This window comes from Cydia pomonella, chromosome 1, assembly GCF_033807575.1.
Source record: "Cydia pomonella isolate Wapato2018A chromosome 1, ilCydPomo1, whole genome shotgun sequence".
In the NCBI taxonomy this organism is placed as follows: Eukaryota; Metazoa; Arthropoda; class Insecta; order Lepidoptera; family Tortricidae; genus Cydia; species Cydia pomonella.
Window position 1 is genome coordinate 3,236,084 of NC_084703.1, and position 14,915 is coordinate 3,250,998.

The following is a 14,915-nucleotide window of genomic DNA, read 5'->3' on the forward strand; positions in this document are numbered from 1 at the left end:
GTAAATATTTTCGACAGCGAAACGTGACGTACGCGTTTGCGTTTAGTCTCATTTTGTATTGGATTTAGAAAGAGCGCGCCAAGCGGGACGTTTTGGAAACTCAAAATCCTATACAAAATGAGACTTAACGCAAACGCGTTCGTCACGTTATGATGTCGATCAAATTTACACTAGGGGTACAGGTCGCAATTCTCAACCGATTCGCGTGAAATTATTTGACCAGCGACTGTCACTATGCCTGTCACTTTCGCACTTACATACTTGTAAGAACGTGACAGGCATAGTGATAAAAATGCGACCTTGCTACGGCCGCAGATTTTTAATTAAATAGATTTTGTTTTTAGAAATTTTTCATTATTCGGAAATTGGCTTAAAGCACCAATATTATAATAATAAATAATAAATAAATATTATAGGACATTATTACACAAATTGACTAAGTCCCACAGTAAGCTCAATAAGGCTTGTGTTGAGGGTACTTAGACAACGATATATATAATATATAAATATTTATAAATACTTAAATACATAGAATACACCCATGACTCAGGAACAAATATCCATGCTCATCACACGAATAAATGCCCTTACCAGGATTTGAACCCGGGACCATCGGTTTCGTAGGCAGGGTCACTACCCACTAGGCCAAACTGGTCGTCAAAATACCGTAATTATACCTTAAAGGTCTAGGGCGCTTAAGACCATTGTGTGTCCACTGTGGTAACGACACAATGAACGAAATATTTTAACCTCGTCCTGTCCAACGTGCTAAATTAAGAACATTTGTGTCGTTTCCAAGCAAAAGGTCCCACTTTGTCGCTTGCCATATGACAGGGGTATTCGTTTAAACATACCAAATCTTGTCCTCATGGTAAGCGACAAAGTGGGACCTTTCACTAGACTTTAACACATTATTTTTGTACGATTCCCAGGCCCACGGTTTCCAAAAATTGAACAAAAGTGTTCTTAATTTAGAATTTGGTAGGTCTTTAAAATGCTTAGGTAGGGTGAGGTTGGATCGTTTTTTATATTTAGTCACATTTTTAAAGTTTAATAGTTAATTAAAGCTTTTTAAATAAATATAAATCCATCTTATGCCAAAAAAATATCTTACTTTGGAAAAGAGCTAATACTGTTCAAACTGCTGGATCGATTTTAAGCAAACATAGCATGGAACCACGCACCGCAAGGAAACTCGCTGTCACTTTTAAAAAACGCATCGAAATCGGTCCATCTGTTTGGGAGCTACGATGCCACAGACAGATAGACCACCTTTGCTGCGTCGGGGATTAAAAATTAGAACTACAAAAGACTGTTTTTACCAATTCTGTATACTTAACGGCCACCCCACACTAGCGTCTTTTGAGCGTCGGCGTCTAGTTAGCGCTATGGAAAATGGCGTCGCAGCGCAGTTGCGCCAACGTTGCGTCGAGCAGCAGCCAAAGAGTTGGCTACACGGTGACGCTCGGGAGACGCTAGTGTGGGGAAGTAAGGATGGGCAATATTAGATTGTATCCCAATTTACTAATTGGGATACAATTAGTTGACCAATTAGTCGACGATCTCGAAACCTGTCTAGAGCTACGTCAGCTCTCGAACGATCCTTCATCGGTCATCCTGTTGCATCCTAATTAACCTAGCCAGCACACAGAATCGACACTGAATATGCATTTTGGAAGGCTGTATCGTTGAGTACATACGATGAGCTGCGTAAAAATAGTATATAAAAGTAAAAAATATACATAATAGGGTATTTTCCTACAGTCAAAACGATTAGCCAGTATGGAATTTAGCTATGAAAATTGCAAAGTTACATCCCGGGCAAGTCACCTACTTTTTTTTATTTCATCCGATTTATTAAATATATTTTTTTCTAATAATTACTTATCTGGTGCTTTATTTCGTCCATGGTGAGAAAGAATTTATTTTAAACACAGGAAACAGCTTTATTAGAAAATTACCTATCTTCACCTCACGAACGCAACTTTGGCTTATCAATTTATTATTATGAAAATTCTATTAGTTGAATAAGCCTATGAATCCCATGATACAATTTATAGTGGTATTTTATGATTTAATTTTAGTTGCGAAGTTATGTTGTAAATGCAATTTAGGGTGAGTACGTATTTTTGCCAACCCTTATTTCCAATAAATGTTACACAAATTGCCTAAGTCCCACTGTCAAGAAGGCTTGTGTTGTGAATAGTCAGACAACGATATATATAATATACAAATACTGAAATACATAAAAAAACATCCATGACTCAGGAACAATTATCTGTGGTCATCACACAAATACATGCCCTTACCGGGATTCGAACCCAGGACCATTGGCTTCATAGGCAGAGTCTGCTACTAATAAATAAAAAATAAATAAATAAATATTATAGGACATTTATTACACAAATTGACTAAGTCCCGCAGTAGGCTCAATAAGGCTTGTGTTGAGGGTACTTAGACAACGATATATATAATATATAAATATTTATAAATACTTAAATACATAGAAAACACCCATGACTCAGGAACAAATATTCATGCTCATCACACGAATAAATGCCCTTACCAGGATTTGAACCCGGGACCATCAGCTTCGTAGGCAGGGTCACTACCCACTAGGCCAAGCCGGTCGTCAGACTAATGATACATTGATATCACGGCTTGGTTAGTTTCCAATGCGCTCTGTGACGCTCAAAGGCAGACTAACACGCCCCATGCGTATTGGTTTCAGTCCCTTTATTCCTTTTCCTGTTACTAATACTCGTTGAAATGGAAACGGGCTCGGTCACAGTCCGGGCACGCACACAGTACAACATAGCAGTGTTGGCTGAACGTTACGTGTCAAACGATCTTGATTTTCCTGAGGATCAAATGTCTATACAGGACTCAGGGCATTTAAGCAACACAAACGTCAGAAATGAGAGTTAAAGTCTGACGCTCGCAATCGACGATTGAAACGCCTCTAACAAAATGATATTATATAAGTCTGTCCTAAATGTATAGAAGATCAAGGAAAGTGCCATTTTAAATATAAATAAATAAATAAATAAATATTATAGGACATTATTACACAAATTGACTAAGTCCCACAGTAAGCTCAATAAGGCTTGTGTTGAGGGTTGAGGGTACTTAGACAACGATATAATATATAAATATTTATACATACTTAAATACATAGAAAACACCAATGACTCAAGAACAAATATCCATGCTCATCACACGAATAAATGCCCTTACCAGGATTTGAACCCGGGACCATCAGCTTCGTAGGCAGGGTCACTACCCACTTAGCCAAACCGGCCGTAAGAAGAATTTTGACCCTGAAATATTGCGTTTATGTGTATAGCTGTCGTACAATTAATTTTTCAATAAAATGTAAGGAATCGAATGGTACCATTTTCTTTTCTATTTTTGAGAGATAAAAAAAAATCATTTTTTAATTTTCACCTTTTTATAATGGATGGCTCATTTTCTATTCATTTAACTAAATTTTGTTATAATATTCAGCATGTGTGAAGTACCCAATTGAAAATATTGACAATTACCCAATAAAAATTGAACCGTAAACTGTAACCGTCCGTTACGAATAACGATTCAATTTGTAATGGGTAATTTTCAATTCTAGTTACCTTTCGGCCAACACTGCAAGATAGACTTGTGCGCCGATGGCAAAATCATCAACGGTGGCGTGACCAGTGTGACATAATTTTTGATACTGCTTTTGGGGACGTGATGGCACTCTATCTAAATTATAGCCTTCTGAATGTTTAATGGCATCCCAGATACCGCTAGAGTGACGGAAGTCCTAAAAGACCTGTTCGCCCTCGGAATACCCAACTGGCGCGAAGTGGCGCAGGATAGGGCAGAGTGGCCCTCTCTTGTGTCAGAGGCCAGGATCCTGTTTGGGTCACTGAGACAGTGAAGTAAGTAGTAAGTGAATATTTACTGGACGATTCAAAACATCACTGTCAATCCGTAGTGACTGTCAGCTGTTTGTGTGTTTCATTCATTTATCGTTCCATCACATTCCTTATCCTGTTTCCCCTAAGCGCTCCACTCTGCGGTCGTGATTCGTAGCCTGACCGGTTTATGACCGTACGGTCGCACGCGCTTGGCCATTGGCCAGTGTCCCGCGCCTTAGTGACAAACCAACGTCATCTGTTTGTGTTTCCAAAACAAGTGTGCATTCGAGATCAACAGGAGCATTCCACGGGCTGTTCCATACGGATGCATTTTATTTCCAGTGCTGCGACTTTTTTTTATCGGCCTTTAAAGCAGGCGATAATTTTTCTGTGCATATTTTTGACCATTAGTCACAGAAAAGGAAACTCTTGTACCTGCAAATCTTCAGGAAATTCGCGTTTGTGCGCCACCGGTAGACAATTTCATGGGATGCTAAAATACAGATGTAATTCAACCGTGAATTTCAAAAATTGTGGGTTACCCCGGGTGTGCTGTATAGAGCAGCTACAACTGTTCTCGATAAAATACATAATTAGCCAGGGGTCGGACAAAAAGTGCGGATGACGTCAAACCACTTATAGGATGATTTCAAATAGTATTTTTGATTTTCATAAACAATTATCACTTATCATTTATCAACCTCTTTATTAAACGATATCGCCACTTGAAATGAGTAAGTACGTTTTTGACTGACACATTGTCAATCAGATGAACAATAAATTGACTTCGTTATTGTTTAGCTATTGTATCTTCACGATTATATTTAGCTAAAATTTATATTTACTAATGTATAAGAAAACGCTCTAAAATGTCATCTTTACTCGAATATTGTGGCAATCCCACAGACTTGTTCGAACTAATTTCAAATAATTATACCTTATGGTAACAAGTTTCGTGAAATTTATTTTATTCACTACATCACCCTATATCTGTATTATTAATTCCATGGATTTATTTACGATTATTTTGTTACTTCATTAATACTACTTTGTTACTACATGTCACACGGAAGTTTAAATACAAACTCAAACATCATCCTGTGTGCAAGATTACGTCATTTTTACGTCATCCGCACTTTTTGTCCGACCCCTGATAATTACACATAATATATACAAGGTGGCCAAAAAATATGTGCATTTCCGTTACCAGGGAGGTTTTGGGCTTATACTGAGCAACTTTGACTATGGGACCAACTCCGAAATCGCGAAAAAAATTCTGGCTGTTTCATACATTTTAGCTGGTCCATTTCTTATGGGAGGGTAAAATTTTTTTTCGCGATTTCGGTTATCGTCCCATAGTAAAAGTTGCTCAGTATAATCGCAAAACCTCCCTGGAAACGGGAATGCATATATTTGTATAATAAAACACATGTCTAGGCGTTTCAATCGTCGAGTGCGAGCGTCAGACTTTAACTCTCATTTCTGACCTTTGTGTTGCTTAAATGCCATAAGTCCTATATAGACATTTGATCCTCAGGAAAATCAAGATCGTTTGACATTATTTACAAAAAATTGTCAAGTAGCCAATTCCCGTGGGGTCATTTGTGAGCCCTAGTCATACTTTTATAGTTATTCTAGTTCTTTGGATCGTTGGTGTCAAGTTGACCAGTATTTTAACTTAAATATGTCGATTTGATATTCAATATCCTTAGTTTTTATAAAATCCGAATCAGTTGAACAGCTAAAGCATCTTTTGTACTTACCTACTGCTAATTACCTTACTCAGTTTTCGGGCATTGACAAATAACTACGCATTGTCATACAAATATAGATCTAGTTCTCGACATGACACACTTTTACTTACTAAAACAAAAAGACAGTCTCCATATCACTCTTAAACTCACATACGTCATTTTACACTGAAATGTTCACGTGAACGTCTATATAAATTTGAGTCTTATTTAAACAGCAATAAGTTTGAAAATTCCTTACACAGACTAACGGTCGCCATCAGATATATAGGAGCGGCCAAGGTGCTCACAAATATCTGAACGCGCCTCTATTATCTAAGCGTTCGAGTGCGTGTTCCGATATTTTTGAGTAGCTCGGCAGCTCCGATATATCTGATGGCGACTGTACAAATGTGACAGCTAAAATGTGTACGACGAATATTAACCTTAGTATTATACGTATAGGTATCAAATTGATGTGAAGGGTGATGATGTGATCTAAATCGGGACATGGCGCTTTTTTCGTCCTCTCCCGCAGATGTTGGGTATAAAGATATGATTAATTGATTACTCACACGGTTCATATAAAAAAAAAACTAATTAGCAGGGTCCGTACATTTCATGCCACTGACGTAAAAATGACGTAATATCACATACAGGCAGATTTTATATAACACTACAAATTTTGATAGCTAACACAAACTGAAGGTTTGCCAAAGAGCCATGGAGCGCAACATGCTTGGGGTGAAAAGGATTGACCGGATCCAAAACACTACGTTGCGCACCAAAACAGGCATCGTCGACGTGGGGTCAAGGCCGCCAGCCTGAAGTGGGACTGGGCAGGCCATGTACGACGTATGCACCCACAGAGGATGGGCTCAACGTAAACGCCGGCATGGTCGGCCTAAGAGGAGATGGCAGGACGACCTGGACTCATTCCTCAGCAACTGGACGGATGCTGCAGTTCATAGGAAAGATTGGAAGTCTAGGGGGGAGGCCTTTGCCCAGCAGTGGGACACTTTATAGGCTCGTTAAAAAAAAGACATATTGACGCGACAAAAAACTTGTTACACTGTTAAAAATCAAAAATACGAGAATGTATCATTGAATAAACTAACAATCTATTATTTTGTTGCGTGACCGTAAGATGAAAGTTTGATGTTTCTGTACTGATTGTCAAGTATCTATATCAGTTAAGAGGTTGACAAATGATTAATTATTGCAAAAATACTAATTGGAATCATACTTTATGTATCGTGACGTCATTTTTCCGTCAGCGGCATGAAATGTACGGGCCCTGCTAATTAGTGTAATACTGACAACTTTCATACAGTACCTATAGGTTTCTCATTATATATTAATTGAACTAGAATCACTCGACGTTTAACAACTTGGCGTATTGAAAGTCAGCCCTTTGCAAAACGACTTCACTCAGTCAAAAATGAAAATAAACCGTCAACCGGGACATATTTCATGCTAAAAGGGGGGTTGCGTCAAGGGGAAAAGGGGGGGGAGGTAGCGTACGTAAAGCACCATACCCAACGATATATAACATATGTTTCAAGCTGGATATAATTTATTTGTCTTCAATCATTATGCTCATGAAGCATTCAGACCCTTCTCAGATAGAAAGTCCCTTAGGCCACGTTCACACGGCGACTATTCGATTCGATATTTTCTCGCATACGGTTTCATCGTATACGGGACGGCCATTCACACGGTGCGAGGTCCACTCGGTTTTTTCACGTATGCGGTCTCCCCGTATACGTGACAGCCGTTCACACGGCGTCTATTATCTGCCACCACATCATCAGTCGTTGAGTGCACGCCGACATGGATCCCCGTATTCCAATTCTTTTATATTGGTATTTGAGGAGGAGGTATCGATGCCCGAGAAAATATTGGGTTCATCCTTTATTAAAAACGGGATTGCACCGAGAAAGAAGATTTGCAGCTTTTTTTGCCGGCCTGAGCATCGCGTTCGATAAAATCGTTCCGACAATCTCGCGTTCCCGGTGCCAAGACCCTACGGTATACGGTAAAAAAAATTACTCGAATACGAGATTTTCTCGTATAGACGCCATGTGATCGATTTTCAGAGTTGCCATACAAATTTTGCTGCCACTACGATATTCGATAAAATCTCGTAGACGATAAACGGGAAAAATGACGCCGTATGAACGTAGCCTAGGCTAGGTTCACACGGCGTTAATTTTTCCCGTATACCGTATACGGGATTTTATCGAATACCGCAGTGACAGCAAAATTTGTATGGCTTCTTTCAAAATCGTTCACACGGCTAGACGGCTTTCCCGCATAGACGCCGTGTGAACGATTTTGAAAGAAGCCATACAAATTTTGCTGTCACTGCGGTATTCGATAAAATCCCGTATACGGTATACGGGAAAAATTAACGCCGTGTGAACCTAGCCTATAGTTTAGATATAGTCTATCCTATCGCATGATGGACACATCAGTAAACGCGACAATAGGTATTGATCGCGAATTACATACAATATGTACAGGTGCGGATTGAGTGGCGCACTAATTACATATTAATTTGATTGACTATGTGTTTACGAGCAATATCCACGTATATAGTAAACACCTCCATGACGGGAATGGCACCACGTAATTGCTTTACGTTCAGATATGCACTGTTACATATCTACAGGGGCCGGACAAAAAGTGCGGATGACGTAAAAATGACGTAATCTTGCACACAGGATGATGTTTGAGTTTGTATTTAAACTTCCTTGTGACATGTAGTAACAAAATAGTATTAATGAAGTAACAAAATAATCGTAAATAAATCCATGGAACTAATAATACAGGTGGTAGGGTGATGTAGTGAATAAAATAAATTTCACGAAACTTGTTACCATAAGGTATAATTATTTGAAATTAGTTAGAACAAGTCTGTGAGATTGCCACAATATTCGAGTAAAGATGACATTTTAGAGCGTTTTCTTATACATTAGTAAATATAAATTTTAGCTAAATATAATCGTGAAGATACAATAGCTAAACAATAACGAAGTCAATTTATTGTTCATCTGATTGACAATGTGTCAGTCAAAAACGTACTTACTCATTTCAAGTGGCGATATCGTTTAATAAAGAGGTTGATAAATGATAAGTGATAATTGTTTATGAAAATCAAAAATACTATTTGAAATCATCCTATAAGTGGTTTGACGTCATCCGCACTTTTTGTCCGACCCCTGCATATCTATATCTGGTACAGTCGAGGTATTAAATATCGACGCGGACTAAGTGCCAAAAATATGTACACACTACTTTAATGTACAGGCAATAAGGTCGTGTATACATATTTTTGGCACTTTACCCGTGTCGATATTTAATACCTTGACTGTACTAGTTTTCGGTGCTAAAACTTGTAACACAAAGAAATTATTGATGGTCTCATCGGAAGATCATCGCTGGAAGCCACCAGCAACATGCTGAGATGAGGCCATTTCGTGGCACTTTATACTTCCTTTGTTTTTGTTATATCATGTAATTTAATGTGTCTTGTTTGTGTTTACGAATAAAACTTATTCTATTCTATTCTAAAATCTTGTACCAAAAAAAAAAATGCCAAAACTTATTCAATTTCATGCCCCTAATATGTATGTGGACGATATCTCTATAAAAAAAACAGGTCTGTCATGGCACAAGAATCGAGATACAATAGATACATTGTTTTAGCTTATTATGTATTTGTTTTAAAGCCTGTTGTGTCATTAGTCGTAACAATTATAGTTTTTAGTCATTGTTGATTTGTTGATATTACTCACTGACTTCCATTTTTACGATAGAATCGTCTGTTATAATCATAAACAAATAATAGGGACAATACAAATCAAAATATCACAATAAGGCGGAAGAACACAGGGTGAGGTATTTTTAGAATATGAGGGCACTTGGGCAGTATTTTTAATGTAAAACTCATTTACACTACGTGGTTTCTATGAATTCGTGACATAATTAAAAAAGTTATAATTCCCTAGGGAGTCCTTCAGTACACCTGCTTGAAATAAGATCTTTTTCGAGCAAGTGTGATGAAAATATTATGAACGACTATTAAATTATGCAAATCAAATATTTTTAAACATAAATAGAATATTAATTATATTTAGTATTTTAAAAGAAAAATTCATTCATACCTACTTCTTTCGTTTGAATTATTGATATAATAAAAAAAGGCTATATTTTTTTTGTCACAATCCATAACTTCCTGTGGGAACAATATAGGCCTTTGTCCTTAAGTACACCTGCATGAAATAAAATCATTTTCGAACAAGTGTCAGTAATCCAAAAACAACCTCAATACCTACTATAATTATATTTAATGTTATGTGGCCCTAGTGAATAAGGGTACATAGTCTCGGGCAGCGCAGGTGTAAAAGGGTGTAAGCTCCACGTAACACTTATGGCCTTTTATAACTAAGCGGCGCGAGACTTGTACCCTTTTTCAATAGGGCCTATACACGAGATTATATAATTTAAACGGAATAACGGAAACACAATAGATTACCCGTTGAACGAAATCGTAGGATGTGCGCTTCGCGAGGCCGTTGGTTTTAAATGGCATTTAATATCATCAGTACCTGGGCGACCGAGCGTTGCTCGGTTATAACTATTTATTGTAATATGGTGGTGTATAGGTGATAATCTTAACTACATTTTTTTACTAAATTAAACTTCACACACAGTCACCGGGCAAGATTCGAACCCGTAACACTCGTTTCTAGCCGTCCGCGTCTTAACCCGCTGGGCCAGACGGACAGTGGCCGGCAACACAAAATTAGCGACCATATTCTGCGTCGAAAGAAAAACGCGTGAAAACTCGAAAACACGCGTTTTCCCAAACATAAGACTAATCTAGATCGATTGTATACCCCCAAAAACCCCCATATACCAAATTTCAGCGAAATCGTTAGAGCCGTTTCCGAGATCACAGAAATATATATACAAGAATTGCTCGTTTAAAGGTATAAGATTAGATGAGTAAATACAGCTCGCTCACAAATCAAATCAACGAAATCAGTGCCTTTAGCAACGAAACCTTTCTCCCGATTATTGTGCCTAATAGCGAAATTTGAGTCAATATTTTTTCTACAAGGTTTTATCGCTGAATGTAGTTTTCTTTCCGTCGTGACAATTCTAACAAATCAAAACAATTCGGTTGCGTTGGTGCTTTATTACAGTTCCTATGGTCACCTCAGGTGTCCATCTTATCAACTCCGTGGTATTATGCATGTAACACCTCTGGAGTTGCAGGCGTCCATAGGCTACGGTGACTGCTACCTTCAGGCGGGCCGTATACTTGCTTGCCACCATCGTGGTATAAAAAAAATATTGCATTGCCACCCGACTTACATATTTATGCGAGGTTTCAGCTCAATCGAATTATGGGAAGTTGGTCTAATTTAGCCCGCATACAACATACAAACATTGTAAGTTAAATATAAGCTTGTAATAAGTTTTTGGCAAAAATAAAACATTTTTGATACAAGCTTTTATCGCATCGGTACAATTCTAAAAACCCCAAACACAATCAGGTTGAGTTGTTCTATCACAGAGTTCCCATAGCCACCTCCTGTCCCTATCATCAGATCAGCTCGATGGTACCATAATATTGAATTGTCATCCGACTTACATATGTATGCAAAATTTCCGCTCAATCGGAAACCGGGAAGGTCAAATTTAGCTTCCAAGATCTAACCCACACTACATACCTATATACATACTAACAGGGCAAGTTAAATAAAAGCTTGTAAAAATATGGATACAGTCATATAATGGCTTAACTTTGTCAGGCCGGCGTCAGTGAAGTAGGTTTGTAGGATTTATTATTCTGATGTAAATCGCATTGCAGTGATAGAAAGAGGTCACTCGCAGATAAATTTAACCCGATACCGATCCAAGTGGGACGATCAATGCTTGTACCAAGTGAAGTAGAGAGTGCCTACATTTTGTTCTAAAGGTTTTAGTTTTGCTCTAGTTTCGGCCGAAACCGAAACTTTGGTCGGACATTACTGAAAATCCGAAAACACAGTTTCGGCCGAATGTTTCTGCAGTTTTTTGGCTAAACTGAACTTTCGGCTGAAATATAAAAATAGCTAGAATATGCAAATACGTCTTTCGGATACGTCTGGCAGGTGTCGCGGGTCGGACACAAATATTGTCTACTTTTAAGGTCCGACCAGCTCGAGAGGAATTGTACTGATGATGTTCAAAATTGTACAGAAAATTGTAGACCATTCGGATAGTGCTTATGAACTATTCTGAACCGATTTTCTCTGGTATTCCAGAAGCCCTGCTCCAGAGCCGGCCGCTGCCTCACATCCCGGACCTACCGGACGGCGAGACCGCACCTGCCACCCCGCAGCCCCTCGACACCGCCAACAGGTATGACTGAGACGGAGCGATGCTAATAGCGATTGCGAGAGAGTCCGCTGCAGCATATCTCCGACCGGGAAGAGGGACATTTCTATATACTCGTACCTATCTGACGCTATAGACGTCCTAAGCATCCGGTGCAGCGTCTATGTTTAACAATGCAAGTGCTCCTAGGACACGGCGTTTAAATCCCCTGGACGCTCGACGCCCCGCCGGATGCGCCGCTGGACGCTCACCACTGAGGCTGTAAACCCAATTAGGCTACAGGCTAGACGCAAGCGGCAAATCAAGGCCATTTCATACATTGCGCTCGACTGTCCGCGTCTAAAAGCGCCGCTTGCGTCCAGTCCGCGGCCTTATTTATTTATTCAGTTTATTCTAAACGTTGTAGAACTTGTATACCAAAAGTTGTTTAGTTTGAAGAGTATACCCGAGCTTTGCTTTATCCAGCAACCTTTCATGTCTTCGCTAACCTCAAAAATATTCCGACGAATTGAGAACCTCCTCCATTTTTGAAGTCTATTAAAAATTCCAAAATCCAGTATTTAAAGCAGTAGGAACATAAAAAGCACAGACCAGTGTGAGTAGACACCGCATATAGCGAGAGCTGGATTGTATTAAAGCGAAGAATTCGTTACGAGCTCCTATTATAATAAATTGAAAAATTGCTTGAAGTAAAGGCGCGCTGTAGTTGCATAATTCGCATAGCGTTCGCAAATTGAAAAATTGCATTAGGTAATACATGATGGAAGCTAGGTTTTAGAATATTAATATATTTATTTATTTAATCTTTATTGCACAATACATGCAGGTACAAATGGCGGACTTAATGCCTTAAGGCATTCTCTACCAGTCAACCAATAATATAATATCGAAGATTTTACTCTCGTAGCTATGACTAAGCAATGTTTATTTATTTAATCTTTATTGCACAAAAGAAAACCTTATAGTACAAAAGGCGGACTTAATACCATGAGGCATTCTCTACCAGTCATATTATGTATATTCTCTATTTTGACGAGTGTGGGTAAGTAGAATACAATATTTGTGATGTGCAAAATTCTGCAATCGCGAATTTTAAATTCATTTGCCACAATAAGGAGCCACATTGTCACATGTGACAGAGGAAAACAGGTGAGAATCGAGTTCAATGGGCGCTCGACACCATTAATCCTTACGTCAGCTCTTGTGCACATATTATGATAACCTTGCAACCAGTCTTAAGTTCCATATAGCTTAGGATTGCTGGAGCCGTGGTGTGAAACAAAATTATTCACACCACGGAGTTCTTTCCTCCACCACTTTTTGCTACCCCAAACAAAACCACATCACGTTGCAGATGCCCTTAACATTTTTTTTTTTTACCGAGTTTAATGTTTCAACGTGTCCTTTCAGATGGACATCCAAAGAGAATCTCCTCGCTCACCACGAGGAGGACGATCCGCAGCTGTTCGTCGCCCTCTACGACTTCCAAGCTGGCGGGGAGAACCAGCTCAGCCTGAAGAAAGGTAATTCTTGCTACTGGTCCACATTGACAGGGAAAGGGAACTTCTATAGGACCATTAGCCGTTGCCGTCTATCTTCCAGGGTTAAAAAATCAGCTCAGCCTGAAAGGTAACTGTGGTGAACCCCTGTCACATCTAATAATCTACATACAAAGAAGACCTATTGAAAGCTTTCACGGTGGGGAGAACCAGCGTATCCCGAAGAAAGGTAACCGTAACAAGTATAACTTTCCCTTAAAGATGGATCTCGAAGGAGAATATCCTGCCTTACCACGAGGAGGACGATCAGAAGCTGTTCGTCACTCTGTACGAATTCCAACTGCGGATCTTCTGCCCGCACTGACACGGAACGGGGAACTATAGGACCACTAGCCGCTCCCCTCTGGCGTCCAATGTAAAAAGGTCAGCCAAGTCAAGAAATCACATAAAAAGACAAGCTGTTCACTCCGTATAGGCGCAAGAATCACATCCCCAAGAGTAAGCTGCACGTCTCCTGCTCATAGATTCTCATCTAAGGAGGATCAGTACCAGTACATGACCAAGACTAACAGTTCACCCTCAACTTCCAAACTGAAGTGGAAAACCAACACAGCCTGAAATCAGGTACGACTGGTATTATCAGTTACTAATGGTATCGATCCTTGAAGCGATTTAAGCCATGACTGACAGCAGACAACCACCCCAGGTATATGTAACTTATAATTTGCATCTAACTACGTTGATTATGGTAATCGCATGATTGGCTGTGCGTTAATGTGGATGATCATATTGAGGATTTATCAACACTAGGTTATGTATTTCCACTGTTGGGTTCTTGTTCAAGAGGGATTTGATCCTATCCAAATGCAAATTTGGGATTTCATAAACTCCTATGATTTTATTATTATTCACTTCATGATGTTTTTTTTCGAAGATGATATTTCGTTCGTAAGCTGCGTGAAGCTGATAGGCAAGAGCCAATTCAGCACACTACTGTAGAGCTGATTAGACAAGACCATTAATGACGCATTAATTCTGGAATAGACTTCCTTTTCTCTGTTATACAGTCATTTTCCTTGTGTAACTAGTTGCCTATACGATAAAAAATTAAAAATGCTTGTGTGAAAATTGTTCCCAAACAAAAGGAATATAAACCTTTCAACTGCTTATTGCATATTTTAAAGGCAATCAGTACCCCTAGTGTAAATGTATTCGATACCGTGACGTGACGTACGCGTTTGCGTTAAGTGGGATTTAGAAACAGCGCGCCAAGTGGGACGTTTTGGTAACTCAAAATCCCATACAGAATGTGACTTGTAACGCAAACGCGTACGTCACGTTTCGCTATGGATTAAATTTACACTAGGGGTACAGAGCGAAATTTCTTTATG

At 39.0% G+C, this 14,915-nt stretch overlaps 1 protein-coding gene across 1 annotated transcript in view; it reads left to right on the top strand.

Annotated features, from left to right (window-relative positions):
* The window catches only part of LOC133526698 (tyrosine-protein kinase Abl), a 123,254-nt gene that overhangs the window by 43,954 nt on the left and 64,385 nt on the right, over positions 1 to 14,915 (top strand). The window contains exons 2-3 of the mRNA XM_061863411.1: positions 11,953 to 12,049; positions 13,436 to 13,548. Of these exons, the coding sequence (XP_061719395.1) occupies positions 11,953 to 12,049; positions 13,436 to 13,548 (210 nt within the window). The remainder of the gene's footprint in view (positions 1 to 11,952; positions 12,050 to 13,435; positions 13,549 to 14,915) is intronic.